General features: G+C 40.8%; 1 protein-coding gene across 3 annotated transcripts in view; it reads left to right on the forward strand.

Moving 5' to 3' along the window:
• The window catches only part of LOC144598763 (tRNA (cytosine(34)-C(5))-methyltransferase, mitochondrial-like), a 34,783-nt gene extending 18,490 nt beyond the window's left edge, over nt 1–16,293 (forward strand). For all 3 annotated transcript variants that reach the window (XM_078409155.1, XM_078409156.1, XM_078409154.1), the window contains exons 5-6: nt 1,297–1,418; nt 15,874–16,293. In XM_078409155.1, coding sequence (XP_078265281.1) covers nt 1,297–1,418; nt 15,874–16,135 — 384 coding nt within the window. In that variant the 3' untranslated portion in view covers nt 16,136–16,293. The remainder of the gene's footprint in view (nt 1–1,296; nt 1,419–15,873) is intronic.
• Nucleotides 16,294–16,522: the final 229 nt, after the last annotated feature.

Here is a 16,522-nt window from a genome sequence, read left to right on the forward strand (position 1 = left end):
GTCTGCAAATATATTGTTTTATTCCTTTGTACCATGCACAAGGACACTCATTCCAAGAGTGAATATAATGCAATTGGATTGTCCTTGTAGTTTCACTAAAAATAACAGTAATTTATGTTCAATAATTATTGACCATTTAAGTTTCAAATAATTTCTTCAGTTACTTATTTATAAATTACAAGGAATTAAATTATATCCATAAAACTACATGTCCTCAGTATTGATTAGTTGGGTGTGTCTACATCTTTCTACTCCATGTCTTTGTCATTAACTGCTACATAATCAGACTAGACTTTATAGACTGGACTTCATTGATTAATTGAACCTGGCACTATCAGAAATTGTGCTTGGCCATACATACGTAAACCACACATAGAAATGGTACTGTTAAATATTGGGTTCTGTTGCCAATCCCTGATGTTATTACCAGGAGAATAATATTTCCATAATTTTCCCCCAAAGCAACCTATCAATACTAGTGAGTCAAAGATGTAATTGACTAAATAATGTCTCAGCTCATAAGTAGTTCTTAAAATTCACCAAATGTCACATTGACTGTGAGGCTTTTTGCTTTCCTTTGGTGGTAAGCTTTGCTTACAAATTCACTTCCTGATTAGATTAGTGTTCAGTTTTTGACAAATTTCCATCCTGGGACATCTTGGAGCGCAAATAACCTCAAAATTGAGGACCTCGCTGTTAATTCATTTAGCCCTTCTCAGCACATGTTGAAATAGTTATTTGATCAACAGCTCATATTGTAATATTTTGGAGGGTTGTGCACTGGAATGATGGTGCCAATTCCACAGAATACAGTACTATATTATTTTGTGACGGGTACAAAGAAGTACCTTATCACATTTTTAGTTGTCCTTTAAAGCTTTAAATTACCAGTGCAGGCAATCTTTTGACTGTTAAATTGCACAAACAGTAAATGAATAATAGGTCATTTAAATTTGGAGATTTTGTTAAAGGGAGATTACTAGATAGGCACAAGGCTGGAGTAACTCAGTGGGTCAGACAGCATCTCTGGAGAAAAGGAATAGGTGATGTTTTGGGTCGAGAAGGGTCTCCTATTCCTTTTCTCCAGAGATGTTGTCTGACCCACTGAGTTACTCCAGCTTTTTGTGTCTATCTTCGGTTTAAACCAGCATCTGCAGTTCCTTCCTATATATTACTAGATAGGCCACCTTCCTGTTCCTTGGAGTGGGAAAGAGAGTGGCATTTTGAGTCCAATAGCATTCTTTCACCTGCACTTGTACACTTTTTTTTGCATACATTTATTTATTGTTTTCTTAGGTGCTGGTGGATGCTCCTTGTTCAAATGACAGAAGTTGGTTGTACTCTTCTGATGTCCTTAAGGCTCGCATAAGGATTGCACATGCACCTAATCTACCTGTTTTACAGGAGCAATTATTGAGGTATGGCAAGAAAAATCATGAAGCTCATCTGTTCATGTTTTGACATTTTAAATTAAATAATTGTCCAATACTTCAATAAGCAAATGGTCAGTCCGTGGAACAAAATCTCCTGAGAGATGGATATTGATTTGTTCAAACGTAAATTGGATAGACTTCCTTCAGAAAATGACATTTGAGATGTGTTTTCTGGTAAGAATAGCAACCTAGGAAAGAAAGATGACCTTGAACTTATGGCACCCCAAACTCACTGCCACTCGGATTGCCCTTTCATCATTTCAGGGCCTGATGCAGACATTTTGATAGATTGATTATTAGTTGGGTGACATCTCCACTTTCACCTATCACGTAACTGCCAAGGTAGGTTAACGACATGGATTGTGCCCTTTTTTCTGGTGAATCTTACAGTAAATCAGAACTTGATCTTAACCTTGTAGGTCACTCCTCGAGGCTGTGTTCTTTATTTTTGCTTTAAGTTAACAAACTATTTTGTGCATGAACTGGTGTTTATTATTTAACAGTGATGCCTTGTCTTAAAAACAGAAAATGCTGAAAATAGTCGGAGGTCAACAGCATCTGTGGGGAGAGTTAATGTTTCAGGTACCGAAGCTCTCATCAGAACTGGGAATTGGAGATAAACTTGTTTTCAGTAGAAGGGAAGATGGGGCCATGATGAATAGACCAAATTTAATGTATCTGATAGATTGCATCCATAGATAATAAAGCATTCAGTTATAAGCATATAATGCTTCATTGTTTAATATGTTGTCAACAATGAGACTTGCCCATCAGGACAGACTATATCAATAGAGTAGGAAAAGTTGAGCCAGAATGATGACGTGCAGGTACACCCATTTCTGAAGGAAAGAGTGAAACTTACCAAATGGTTAAAGGCCTGGATAGAGAGGATATGGAAAGAGTGTTTCCACTAGTGGGAGAGTCTAGAACCGGAGGTCATAGCCTCAGAATGAAGGGATGTACCTTTAGAAACATAGAAACATAGAAAATAGGTGCAGGAGGAGGCCATTTGGCCCTTCCAGCCAGCACCGCCATTCATTGTGATTATGGCTCATCATCTACAATCAGTAACCCGTGCCTGCCTTCTCTCCATATCCCTTGATTCCACTAGCCCCTAGAGCTCTATCTAACTCTCTTTTAAATTCATCCAATCAATTGGTCTCCACTGCCTTCTGTGGCAGAGAATTCCACAAATTCACAACTTTCTGGGCAAAAAAGTTTCTTCTCACCTCAGTTTTAGACTGTGTCCCCTGGTTCTGGACTCCCTCAACATTGGGAACATTTTTCCTGCATCTAGCTTGTCTAGCCCTTTTATAATTTTATACATCTCTATAAGATCCCCTCTCATCCTTCTAAACTCCAGTGAATACAAGCCTAGTCTTTCCAATCTTTCCTCATATGACAATCCCTCCATCCCAGGGATTTACCTTGTGAACCTATGTTGCACTGCCTCAATAGCAAGGACATCCTTCCTCAAATTAGGAGACCAAAACTGCACACAATACCCCAGATGTGGTCTCACCAGGGCCCTATACAACTGCAGAAGGACTTCTTTGCTCCTGTACTCAAATCCTCTCGTTTTGAAGGCCAACATGCCATTAGCTTTCTTCACTGCCTGCTGTACCTGCACGCTTACTTTCAGTGACTGGTGTACAAGGACACCAAGGTCTTGTTGCACTTCCCCTTTACCTAATACAATACAATATATCTTTATTGTCATTGTACCCAGGGGTACAACGAGATTGGGACCATTGAGATAATAATCTGCCTCCCTATTTTTGTTGCCAAAGTGGATAACCTCACATTTAAGAAAGGAGATGAGGAGGAATTTCTTTAGTCAGAGGGTGGTGAATCTGTGGAATTCATTACCATAGGCCAGGTCGTTGGGTATTTTTAAGGTGGAGATTGACAGATACTTGAATAGTAAGGGTGTTAAGGGGAGAAGGCAATGATGGGGTTGAATCAGCCAAGATTGAATGGCACTCACTGGGCCAAATGGCCTAGTTCTACTCCTATGACTGAGGAACTCATGAGTGAGTTATTTAAAAGTTGGAGAATTCAGAATTGAGTTCCAAAGACTGTTGTGTGATAGTTGTTGTAAGTGAATCTCAGAAGAAGTATTCACCTCAAAACCATGCAGCTTTTATCAGATGCATTTACATTAATTTTCCATGTTTTTTAATCTAAAAACTCTACCATTTTAAGGCTTAAAATAATTGTGTTGTTTCAAAAACATCTGCAAAAATGTACGATTATTAATAAGAATCCATTTGATTGCCACTGCGTAATTATGGATGCTGTGTAATAACACAACCAGTTTAATTTTAGTATGCTCTTTCATGTGCAAAGGGGAATATTCTTCCAAGTAAACGTAGCACAAAAAGTAAGGACATTTGTGTTTGGTAGATTATTTCTTTGATGTAACAATGTTTCTTGGCAATAAATCTTTGTTGTAACAATGCTTCTTGGCAATAAATCTTATACCATTAGAAAGCCTGTTTATTTCCCTTTTAAATGGTGCCACATTTGTAAGGAACATGCATTTGTGGGATGAGCAGCAGAGCTGAGTATATGGGTTGCGCCCATGAAACATTTGCCAAATCTTCTCTGCCAATGCCAAACAGCTTATTCTGCTGTTGCTATTGACTCTTGTTTTGAGCTTCTGGTACCCCCAGGTGCTGACAATCAGGTGCCTGATTGGCACCTGATTGGCACCTGATTGGCAGCATCTGTGAGCATGGGCCCTGCTACAGTGGTCAGTAGGTGTCTGCTCCTAGAATCGGCATGCCGCGTTTGACTGATCTGGATAGGGCCCGTGCGATAGGGCAACTTCAAGCTGGTGTTCCGCAAAACCAAGTTGCGGCATTATTTGGAGTGAGCCCTAGTACCATCTCCAAAGTGAAGGCCAAGTTCCATATAATGGGGGATGTCAGAGACAGGCCGCGAAGTGGGCGACCCAAGAAGACGACACCCGAAGAAGACCGTTTCCTCACCCTGTCAGCACTTAGGAACCGTAGGCTGTCTTCTACAGATTTGCAGTCAAGGTTTGCAGGACGATATGGCCGACGGCTCTCTGCCCAGACAATTTGGAACAAACTGCACGCAGCCGATCTCCGGTCTCATAGGACTGCCAGGAGGCCTGCCATGACTGCACTTCACCGTCAGGCCCGTTTGTGCTGGTGTCGGCAACACGTGCACTGGAACCTGAACATGTGGAGGAACGTTATGTTCAGCGATGAGTCCAGATTCTGCCTACGGCAGTTGGATCATAGGGTCAAAGTGTGGAGAAGACGCGGAGAACGCTATGCTGATTGCTGCACCGATAGAGTAACATCTTTTGGTGGAGGCAGTGTGATGGTGTGGGGCGGCATCTCCCTCACTGGAAAAACGAGGTTTGTCATCATTGGAGACAATCTCAATGCAGAGAGATATCGAGATGAGATTCTGCAACCAGTGGCAATCCCATATCTCCACAGTCTGGGACCGAACTCTATCCTCCAAGATGACAATGCTCGCCCCCACAGAGCAGGGTTTCTCAGAGACTACCTCCAGAATTTGGAAGTGGAGAGGATGGAATGGCCTGCCAGCAGTCCTGACCTCAACCCCATTGAACACTTGTGGGATCAGCTTGGGCGTGCTGTTTGTGCCAGAGTGACCAACACAACCACGTTGGCTGACTTGCGACAAATGCTGGTGATTTTATTCTTTTCTTTCCTTTTTGTACTGTTTGCCTGACCTTTTAATAGGCTATATAAAACTTGCGGGAAATGACCACACAGTACTCATACATTTTGCAAGGCAATATCACCGCATCCACCTAAAGCCGTAAAATTTCCAGGGAGAGGCAGATTTTAAATAATTCTTGCCTTAATTACAGCATCTACCTTGTTCAGTTATTAATTATAAAACAAGCATAATGTGAAGTTTAAATTCTATAATTAAAATAGGAAAAGACCTAGCAGCAATATGTAAAACAATTTGTAATGTCTTTAGCAACAAGAAATATGAATGGGCTGAATTTTATGACAAATAATGAGGCTAAACGAGGTTTTACAGCATCTACCAGAGTTCTCAAATTTGCAGTTAATTACTCAGTTCAGAATATTGCTATCCAAAATGTCTGAATGATGTCAAGTTAGGAACAGGGGACGAGATCTGGGTGCCCTAGTGCATCAGTCACTGAAAGGAAGCATGCAGGTACAGCAGGCAATGAAGAAAGCCAATGGAATGTTGGCCTTCATAACAAGAGGAGTTGAGTATAGGAGCAAAGAGGTCCTTCTGTAGTTGTACAGGGCCCTAGTGAGACCACATCTGGAGTATTGTGTGCAGTTTTGGTCTCCAAATTTGAGGAAGGATATTCTTGCTATTGAGGGCATGCAGCGTAGGTTTACTAGGTTAATTCCCGGAATGGCGGGACTATCATATGTTGAAAGACTAGAGCGACTAGGCTTGTATACACTGGAATTTAGAAGAATGAGAGGAGATCTTATCGAAACGTACAAGATTATTAAGGGGTTGGACACGTTAGAGGCAGGAAACATGTTCCCAATGTTGGGGGAGTCCAGAACAAGGGGCCACAGTTTACGAATAAGGGGTAGGCCATTTAGAACTGAGATGAGGAAAAACATTTTCAGTCAGAGTTGTGAATCTGTGGAATTCTCTGCCTCAGAAGGCAGTGGAGGCCAATTCTCTGAATGCATTCAAGGGAGAGCTGGATAGAGCTCTTAAGGATAGCGGAGTCAGGGGGTATGGGGAGAAGGCAGGAATGGGGTACTGATTGAGAATGATCAGCCATGATCACATTGAATGGCGGTGCTGGCTCGAAGGGCCGAATGGCCTCCTCCTGCACCTATTGTCTATTGTCTGGATTGTTAAACACTGGGTTAAGGACTTGGTTTTATAAATACAGCATGAAAGTACTTAAACCCAAGGGATGTGAGCTGTACGTGTCAAAATAGGTTTGGGCCTCTGAACCAGAAGAACCACTGTTTTAAGGTGTGATTGGTCTTAACTGTTGCCAAGTATTCTTGTTTTCATCTGTTGGGATAATTTTTGGTTTCTTTTCAACCTGATTTGAGAATGAATTTAGGGGCAACACAATGGTGCTGCCATTGTCTTGCCCTTAAATTTATTCTCAAATCAGGTGCCATTGTGGTAGAGCCACTGTCTCACAGCACCAGAGGCCCAGGATCGATCCTGACCTTGGGTATGGTCTATGGGGACTTTGTATGGTCTCCCTGTGACTGCTTGGATTCCCCTCCCCACATTCCAAAGTCTTGCGGATTGGTAGGTTAATTGGCCGCTGCAAATTGTGTGCGCGTGAGTAGTAGAATCTATAACAATGTGGAGGGAATAAAATTGATTTAGATTAGTGTAGGAGTAATGTAAATGAGTGGTTGATGGTCAGTGGGACTTGGTGGGCCAAAGACCCTGGTTCCATGCTGTGTCTCGTCTCTAAAAAAAAATCCTGAATTGGACAATGCACTCTTTAATAATTCTCTCAGAATTTTATGGGGAAAATAAACAATTGTTAAACCGTCTCTGAGTTCCAGATGCAGAGTGGAGGCCATTAATTTACAGCAAGTGTCAATGCAAAACCTATGAGAAACTGCAGGCAAATACAAATGTAACACATACTCGCCAATGAGAACAATACGCAGCCAATATTTTTAATGTAATGAAAAACTCGGATTCTTTCAACTTGGAGGATATTGGTTTCAGAGAAGTATTTTCCCAGAGGGATCCGCAATGACATTTTCAATATAGACAAGACTCGGACAGGCCAATACACCTATTGTCGAATGTTTCAACTACTTTTCCTATCTGAGTGCCACCATTATTGTCCAAACAATTTTATAATAAAAATATTATAGAAGCAATAACCCTTATGATTATTTGCAATATTGTGAGCAAATTTATCAAAGTAATTTACAGCTACCAATTTTTAATGTTTAGAAAGTGTTACCATTTTTTGAATGCTTTTAAAGATATAGTGCAGATAACTATAGTATGTTAAAGAAAGAATTTGATATTTAAGATTTTTTTGTCTTTGGAACATCGGAGGCTGAGGAATGACCTTATTAAAGTGTACAATCATGTGGGCCATGAAAAAAATGAATGTTCCAGTCTCTTTGTCAGAGTAGTGAGAGGGAGATTTAAGAGGGATCTTGTGCAACTTTTACACTCGGAGGGTAGTCCACATCTGCATCCATTTCTATATCCACCGTTCCTCCACATCTGGAACAATCTGCCAGTGGAAGCTGTAGTAGTGAATACAATTACAACTTTGAAAAGACATTTGGACACATATGAACAGGAAGGTTTTAGAGGGATATGGGCCTTGAATGCCAATAGTTGGCATATATAAGTTTGGCTCAAGCTGCACATCTCCATGATAGATATATTGGTTATTGTTGCACAAAATCAAACATTACACCATTCAACTATTTTTAATGTGACTAGTAGATTCATTGGCATTAATCTTAATCGGGTGATATATTACACATTTAGATTTCGGTAGCGATACTACTTTTTACAATTGTTTTTCCATTAATATATTAGAATTTGAGTGGACTTAACCCTTTTTACAAAGTAGATGAAATCCACTGTTGGTTAATAGCTCAGAAATTTAGTTGCTTTTACATCATTTTGGATTGAACATGCTCCACCCTGAGCCCTGTTATCCACCCCAACTAGATAAGATGCACAGCTTTCATCAGTGTGCATTCTATTGTATCCTCTCCAACAGTGGTTTGGATTCTGTAAATTTTGGTTGCTGTAACTTTAAAATAAACCTTTTAAGTGAAAGGAGGTCCAAGTTTCCACATGGCAACCAATGCTCTAACCCTCTGCTTTGAAAGTTGCTTTTCCATGTCAAGCTGGTAATTTTACATCCCCAACAGTATATTTCCTCTTTCAGCAGTGGCTTCATAATCCCTTTGCACCATATCTTTTTGCAAATGTCCCATTAGCTTGTTTCGTGGTCAAATCTAGTTCCCACTATGTATTGATTACTTCTTTCTCTTCATCTTATGCTGATTATCCTACTTTTCTAATGCCACGTGTTTTGAGTTTCTTATTCCATGTACATTTCTTTCTTTCCTGACATGCACTTGGATTGAAATAATAGGACTTTCTTTTTGCATTCTACAAATACAAGATCATTGTTATTTTCGTACCAGGATAAATAATACGTATCATGCATCTGCAGTAAAATTGCAATAATCCAACACAACATTTTGCTCAACCATCGGGATCTCTGGCCAGTCATATAGCAGATATTCAGTTTTTACTGCAAACTAATGTGCTTCAACGTCTTGCCAAGTTATCTAATTGCCTTCATTTTCCTAATCCATATCTTATTTCTGGAAGACTTGCTTACTTTTCCCTTCGACCCTATCCTATCCTGAATCCAAATTAAAGATAACCTAGTGATGTTGATGCTGGCAGTTTTATATTGTACAAAATATATATATTTTTTTAGAATATATTAAGCAAAATACAGTTGTTGGATATGTTGTTCCTGCCTACATATGTTTATAACGAGCCAGAATAGAACAACCGCTGTGCTAGAGTCGGACCCTGGGGTAAAACGTTTTCATTATATTCTAGTGTGATCTACCTATACTTGGGATTACGAGATTACAATAAAGTTAATGTAATGACTGCCACTGGATTCGCTCTCGCTCTCCTGCACGTTATGTGCAAAGATTGACAAAATGGATCTGGAGCTGCCAATGAGGAGCAAATGGTGTGAATTCAACATTTCAAGTTTTTTTTCAGTGAAGCTAGATCCATCCTGCAGGAGAATTGTAAACCTCTTGGCAAAATGTAACATTTGAATTATATTAGCAGCTTAATTCTGTTGAATAAATGTATCGACATTTCATGTAATATAATTGTAGAAGAGTGAATAGAGGGTTCCAGGGGCCAAAGTTGTAACTTTTGCGATTTGTGTATCCAAATTCAGCACATTTCCATTAGGTGGCACTGTTGATATTGTTCATAAATGTTCTGGCCAAATAATTTGTAACGATGAAAATAGCCAAAACCGTCGTAAGTTTATTGTTGAAGCAAATCATGAACCATTATGTAGGTGATTATATAATGGATTATATTAGCTATTGCAAAAAATATGAAGAATTGGGATAATAATTCACTGCTCAGTGAAGGAATGTATATCTAACTTTATTTTTGGTAAACTGGATGTTTGTTGTCAGTTACAGTTATATTCAGAAATCTGTCATATGACTGGTCCACTGCAGAGATATCGACTGAAGCTAATCATCAAAAGTAGGGTTTTTCCCCCACTTCTGCATAAGAATTAAATGGTTAGATGCATTTGGCAAAAATAATGAGAGGGAATCTTGAACATTAGGGCAGCCACTAATTACTTGAGCATTGAAAAGCGGCAACTTCAAGTATAAATTGATTCAATTTTTGCTTTTATAAACAAAACATTGCCTTGACTATTCTAATTTAGTTGAATTGGCACAACTGTGGTGCTACTTGGTGTACTGTGGGATACCATCTATCCTGATACAACGAACTGCTTTAAAAAACATTTTATTCTAAAACCTAATAAGCTTTATCTTTGTACCACCAAGAACCTGAAAGGATAAAGTGTAATAGTTATGCATGTATCATCCTTCTTTGAATAAAATTATTTCTACAATCAATGAAAATTTAATTACAGGATCCAAAGTAAAACAAGTCCTGTCTTTTCTAATTAGATGGCTTATGAGACCATATTGTAAAGTTCAAGCTTTCACACCAGGAATGGTCATGCTTCATAAGTATATTGTGCAAAATTATCACTCTTACTCAGTGAAATTTTGAGTTATGGATTTTGAAATGCAATAATTTGTGGTTAAAAAGGATATTGGTAAATGTGTTAAATAGTTTGTTCTGGTAAAATTATCAAGATTATCAAAGTGAACTTGTGATCTATTGCATTGCATTTTTTTTTAAATTGGTGTTTTGCTGCTTGTATGTATTTGTTCACTTTGTTAACTGCAAATATGACCTACAACAGAACAATTATAGTTATAGGTCATATTTCCAGTTAACAAAGTGAACAAGTAATATTTGGGCCATAATGTTTGGGACAAAGACCCATCATATATTTATTTGCCTCTGTACTCCACAATTTGAGATTTGTAATAGAAAAAATCACATGTGGTTAAAGTGCACATTGTCTGATTTTATTATAGGCCATTTTTATATATTTTGGTTTCACTGCAGAAAGTACAGCTGTGTTTATACATAGTCCCCCCATTTCAGGGCATCATAATGTTTGGGCACATGGCTTCACATGTGTTTGTAATTGCTCCGGTGTGTTTAATTGCCTCCTTCATGCAGGGAAAAGAGAGCTCTCAGCACCCAGTCTTTCCATCACCTTTGGAAACTTATATTTCTGTTTATCAACATGAGGACCAAAGTTGAGCCAATGAAAGTCAAAGAAGCCATTAAGAGACTGAGAAACAAGAATAAAACTGTCAGAGACATCAGCCAAACCTTAGGCTTACCAAAATCAACTGTTTGGAACATCATTAAAAAGACAGAGCACTGGTGAGCTTACTAATCGCAAAGGGACTGGCAGACCAAGGAAGACATCCACAGCTGATAACAGAAGAATTCTCTCTAATAAAGAAAAATCCCCAAACACCTGTCTGACAGATCAGAAACACTCTTCAGGTGTTAGGTGTGGATTTGTCAATGATCACTGTCTGCAGAAGACTTCATGAACAGAAATACAGAGGCTAACCACTGGTTAGCTGCAAAAATAGGATGGCCTGGTCACAGTTTGCCAAGAAGTACTTAAAAGAGCAACCACAGTTCTGGAAAAAAGGTCTTGTGGACAGATGAGATGAAGATTAACTTATCAGAGTGATGGCAAGAGCAAAGTATGTAAGAGAGAAGGAACTGCCCAAGATCCAAAACATACCACCTCATCTGTGAAACATGATGGTGGGGGTGTTATGGCCTGGGCATGTGTGGCTGCTGAAGGTACTGGCTCACTTATCTTCATTGATGATACAACTGCTGATGGTAGTAGCATAATGAATGCTGAAGTTTATAGACACATCCTATCTACGCAGGTTCAAAGAAATGCCTCAAAACTCATTGGCCGGCAGTTCATTCTACAGCAAGACAATGATCCCAAGCATACAGCGAAAGCAACAAAGGAGTTTTTCCAAGCTAAAAAATGGTCAAAACTTGAGTGGCCAAGTCAATCACCCAATCTGAACCCAATTGAGCATGCCTTTTATATGTTGAAGAGAAAACGGAAGGGGATGACCCCCTAAAACAAGCATAAGCTAAAGATGGCTGCAATACAGGCCTGGCAGAGCATCACCAGAGAAGAGCCCCAACAACTGATGATGTCCATGAATCGCAGACTTCAAGCAGTCATTGCATGCAAAGGATATGCAACAAAATACTAAACATGACTACTTTCATTTACACGACATTGCTGTGTCCCAAACATTATGGTGCCCTGAAATAAGGTGACTATGTAATTAGGGGGACTGCTGTAATTTCTACATGGTGAAACCAAAATGTATAAAAATGGCCTTTATTAAAATCTGACAATGTGCACTTTAACCACATGTGATTTTTTTTCTATTACAAATCTCAAATTGTGGAGTACAGAGGCAAATAAATAAATGATGGGTCTTTGTCCCAAACATTATGGAGGGCACTGTACATCCTATTAAACGCTTAACAGTGATGCTGATTCAGTCGCCCTTTTAATGGAAACTAGTTTTCAATCCATAATGTCATATTTTTATTGAATCAGCTCTTTTTTGAGTTAATTGGTTGTTTTTCAGGAACTCACAATTCCAGTAACCCATTTAGCAGAAGCTAACTGTACTTTTGAATTACATTAAAGTGCATTTAGTGGAGAGGTGCTTAGTACAAAATACCAAATGCCAAAGTCTCTTGTAGCATAGTTAACTTTAATAATTATTTCAGTCGATTGCCATTTTATTTTTAATGTTACACATTTAATGGAGTTAATTGAGTGAGTTATTTGTTAAGCTTTTTTCATTGGCTGATATTTTACATACCATCATGTATCTTTACCATGCTGCATTACTTCCATAGTAATTAGTTTTGTGTTTTAACTGGATGTAGATCTAATGGAGCTATTGCTTTAAAAATGTAACAATATTTAAATATTGTTTTATTTACAATGGTGATGCAAGCTGTGCAATTAGAAGCCTAAAACTGAGATGTAAAATAGCATTGCCAAGCTCATGCATGTTTTATTGAAAGGTTGACCTAAAATTGTAGTACAAGTGCAGTTTATATATGTGTAAATATTATATTTGTGAATTGTATGAATATCAATTGATTTGATTGTCTCCTGGGCCAATTAACACTTTCTTGCATTTCCTTAAATCTACATTTTTTCATACTGGTCAGCAACTTGTACTAACCTGTTTATTTGAAATTGTTTAATCCCTGTATTAAAGCAGAGCACAGCGAAAAGTTATCCACATTTAAAAGGGATATTCTAAAATTAATTTGCTAAGGAATTAAAACCACAGTTTTCTATTTGGATGACTTTCATTGAATTACAGCCCGTAATGCAGAGTTGTAAAATTTGTATATGACATGGGCTTCCAATATTAACTGTTAATAGTTTAACTGTTAAAACTATTTAAAGTTTTAAGTGAGGTAAAATGTCTTCCGAATTTCCTAGTTTACTGCTGATAAAAAAAATTAAAGTTCACTTACTATTTATGAAAAAACATTTGATCTCAATCTTGATTTAGAAAGTCTTCCCGTGGTTCAATATTGTGGGCACAAGGACATGCACGGAATAATGGGATATGGATCAAGTGCAGGCCACTTGAGATTAGTTTACTCACAAAATGCTGGAGTAACTCAGCAGGTCAGGCAGCATCTCGGGAGAGAAGGAATGGGTGACGTTTCGGGTCGAGACCCTTCTTCAGACTGATGTCGGGGGTGGGACAAAGGAAGGATATAGGTGGAGACAGGAAGATAGAGGGAGATCTGGGAAGGAGGAGGGGAAGGGAGGGACAGAGGAGCTATCTGAAGTTGGAGAAGTCAACGTTCATACCACCGGGCCGCAAACTGCCCAGGCGAAATATGAGGTGCTGCTCCTCCAATTTCCGGCGGGCCTCACTATGGCACTGGAGGAGGCCCATGACAGAGAGGTCAGACTGGGAATGGGAGGGGGAGTTGAAGTGCTGGGCCACCGGGAGATCAGTGGCGTTAATGCGGACCGAGCGCAGGTGTTCAGCGAAGCGATCGCCGAGCCTGCGCTTGGTTTCGCCGATATAGATGAGTTGACATCTAGAGCAGCGGATGCAATAGATGAGGTTGGAGGAGGTGCAGGTGAACCTCTGTCTCACCTGGAAAGAATGTTTGGGTCCTTTGATGGAGTTGAGGGGGGAGGTAAAGGGACAGGTGTTGCATCTCGTGCGGTTGCAAGGGAAAGTGCCCGGGGTTAGGGTGGTTTGGGTAGGAAGGGACGAGTGGACCAGGGAGTTGCGGAGGGAACGGTCTCTGCGGAATGCAGAGAGGGGAGGGGATGGGAAGATATGGCCAGTGGTGGGGTCCTGTTGTAGGTGACGGAAATGTTGGTGGATGATATGTTGGATCCGCTGGCTGGTGGGGTGGAAGGTGAGAACGAGGGGGATCCTGTCCTTGTTGCGAGTGGGGGGATGGGGAGCAAGAGCGGAGCTGCGGGATGTAGAAGAGACCCTAGTGAGAGCCTCATCTATAATGGAGGAGGGGAAGCCCCGTTTTCTGAAAAACGAGGACATCTCGGAAGCCCTAGTCTGAAACACCTCATCCCGGGCACAGATGCGGCGTAGACGGAGGAATTGGGAGTAGGGGATAGACTTTTTGCAGGGGACCGGGTGGGAAGAAGTGTAGTCCAGATAGCTGTGCGAGTCGGTGGGCTTGTAATAAATGTCCGTCACTAATTTTTCTCCTGTGATGGAGATGGTGAGGTCCAGAAACGGGAGGGAGATGTCAGAGATAGTCCAGGTGTATTTAAGGGCAGGATGGAAATTGGAGGTGAAGTGTATAAAGTCAGTGAGTTCTGCATGGGTGCAAGAGGTAGCACCAATGCAGTCGTCGATGTAGCGGAGGTAGAGTTCGGGGATGGGGCCAGTGTACGTCTGGAACAGGGATTGTTCGACGTACCCGACAAAGAGGCAGGCGTAGCTAGGGCCCATGCGAGTGCCCATAGCTACGCCTCTGGTTTGGAGGAAGTGGGAGGAGTCAAAGGAGAAGTTGTTGAGGGTAAGAACCAGCTCTGCTAGGCGGAGGAGAGTGTTGGTCGATGGGGATTGGCTGGTTCTACGGTCGAGGAAGAAACGGAGGGCTTCGAGACCATCCTTGTGGGGGATGGAAGTGTAGAGTGACTGGACATCCATGGTGAAAATGAGGGAGTGGGGGCCTGGGAACCGGAAGTTATCCAGGAGATGGAGAGCGTGTGAGGTGTCTTGGACGTAGGTGGGGAGGGATTTGACCAGGGGGGATAGGATGGAGTCGAGGTAGGTAGAGATAAGTTCGGTGGGGCATGAGCAGGCAGAGACAATGGGTCTGCCGGGACAATTGTGTTTGTGGATTTTGGGTAGGAGGTAGAATCGGGCCGTGCGGGGCTGGGGAACTATGAGATTGGAGGCACTGAGGGGTAGTTCGCCGGAGTTGGTGAGGTCGGTGATGGTGCTGCTGATGAAGGTCTGGTGTTCATCGGTGGGGTCATGGTCCAGGGATAGGTAGGAAGAGGTGTCTGATAGTTGTCGTCTGGCCTCGGTGCGGTAGAGGTCAGCACGCCAGACTACCACAGCCCCTCCCTTGTCAGCGGGTTTAATTATTAAGTCCGGGTTGTTACGGAGTGAGTTGAGGGCTGCACGTTCAGGAGGGGAGAGGTTAGAGTTAGTCAGGGGGGTGGAAAATTTGAGGCGGCCGATGTCACGCCGGCAGTTTGAAATAAAAAGTTCTAGTGGGGGTAGTAGGCCATACTGGGGGGTAAAAGTGGAGGGGGTCCGTTGGAGACGGGAGAAGGGGTCATCAGTGCGGGGTCGGGACTCCTTACCATGGTAAAAGGCTCGGAGGCGGAGGCGGCGGAAGAAGAGCTCCACGTCATGGCGGACGCGGAACTCGTTGATGTGGGGGCGGAGGGGAACAAAGATTAGTTTACCTTAGCTTTATGTACGGCACAGACATTGTGGGCTGTACTGTTCTGTTTTATGTTCCAGAGAACCCTAGAATTATTGTGATACACTGTGGCATAACTTGAAACACTCTTAGAATATACTGTCTCTGTAGAGAGAAGTTTTAAAGAAACGATTGTGTATGTTTGTGATTGGACGATAGCATTACTTATGATTTGATGTTAACTTCTGTTCTGCATTTGATACAAAAGGTTTAACTTTCTACTGTTGGCTTGCAGGTCTGCTCTTGAGGCATTGCGCCCTGGAGGGACATTGGTTTATTCTACATGCACACTGTCACGGGCAGAAAATGATGATGTTGTGGCCTCTCTCCTGAATTCTTCTGACAACATTCAGACTGTGGATTTAGCAGACTTGGCACGTTCCCTTTCTCATAACTTCACATTTGCTAAAGGTGTTCAGCATGGACAATTAATTGTGCCAGTGAAGGGTAAAACCTGGGGTCCTATGTATGTCAGCAAACTATGGAAGGTGCATTGACTTGTAATCAAGTTATAGGTTTAAAAGATGGATGTGCACAATAATGATCATGGCACGCTGAGCTTGTTCAAAGTTTTAAAATAAATTGACTGGCAGAAATGAAAATTTTACCTCATTGAATAGTTGCATTTTATAAATTTCAAATATGTGAAAGGTTTACAAGACAATTAGTCATTAATAACTTTAAACATTTAAATGTTAGTAATTAAATGTTATATCTTGTAAATATTCAGACAATGTTATAATGTCAAAAGTGAAAGGTGGAGATTATTTTTGTAATCAAATAAAATAACATTGACCACTCACAATTTTCTGTGCCTTGAATGCTTCCAGTGGTATTTTGGTGAAGGTAGTGATAGTGTGTATACCGGGTTACCAGAGCCATAA

Source organism: Rhinoraja longicauda, chromosome 12 (assembly GCF_053455715.1).
Source record: "Rhinoraja longicauda isolate Sanriku21f chromosome 12, sRhiLon1.1, whole genome shotgun sequence".
In the NCBI taxonomy this organism is placed as follows: Eukaryota; Metazoa; Chordata; class Chondrichthyes; order Rajiformes; family Arhynchobatidae; genus Rhinoraja; species Rhinoraja longicauda.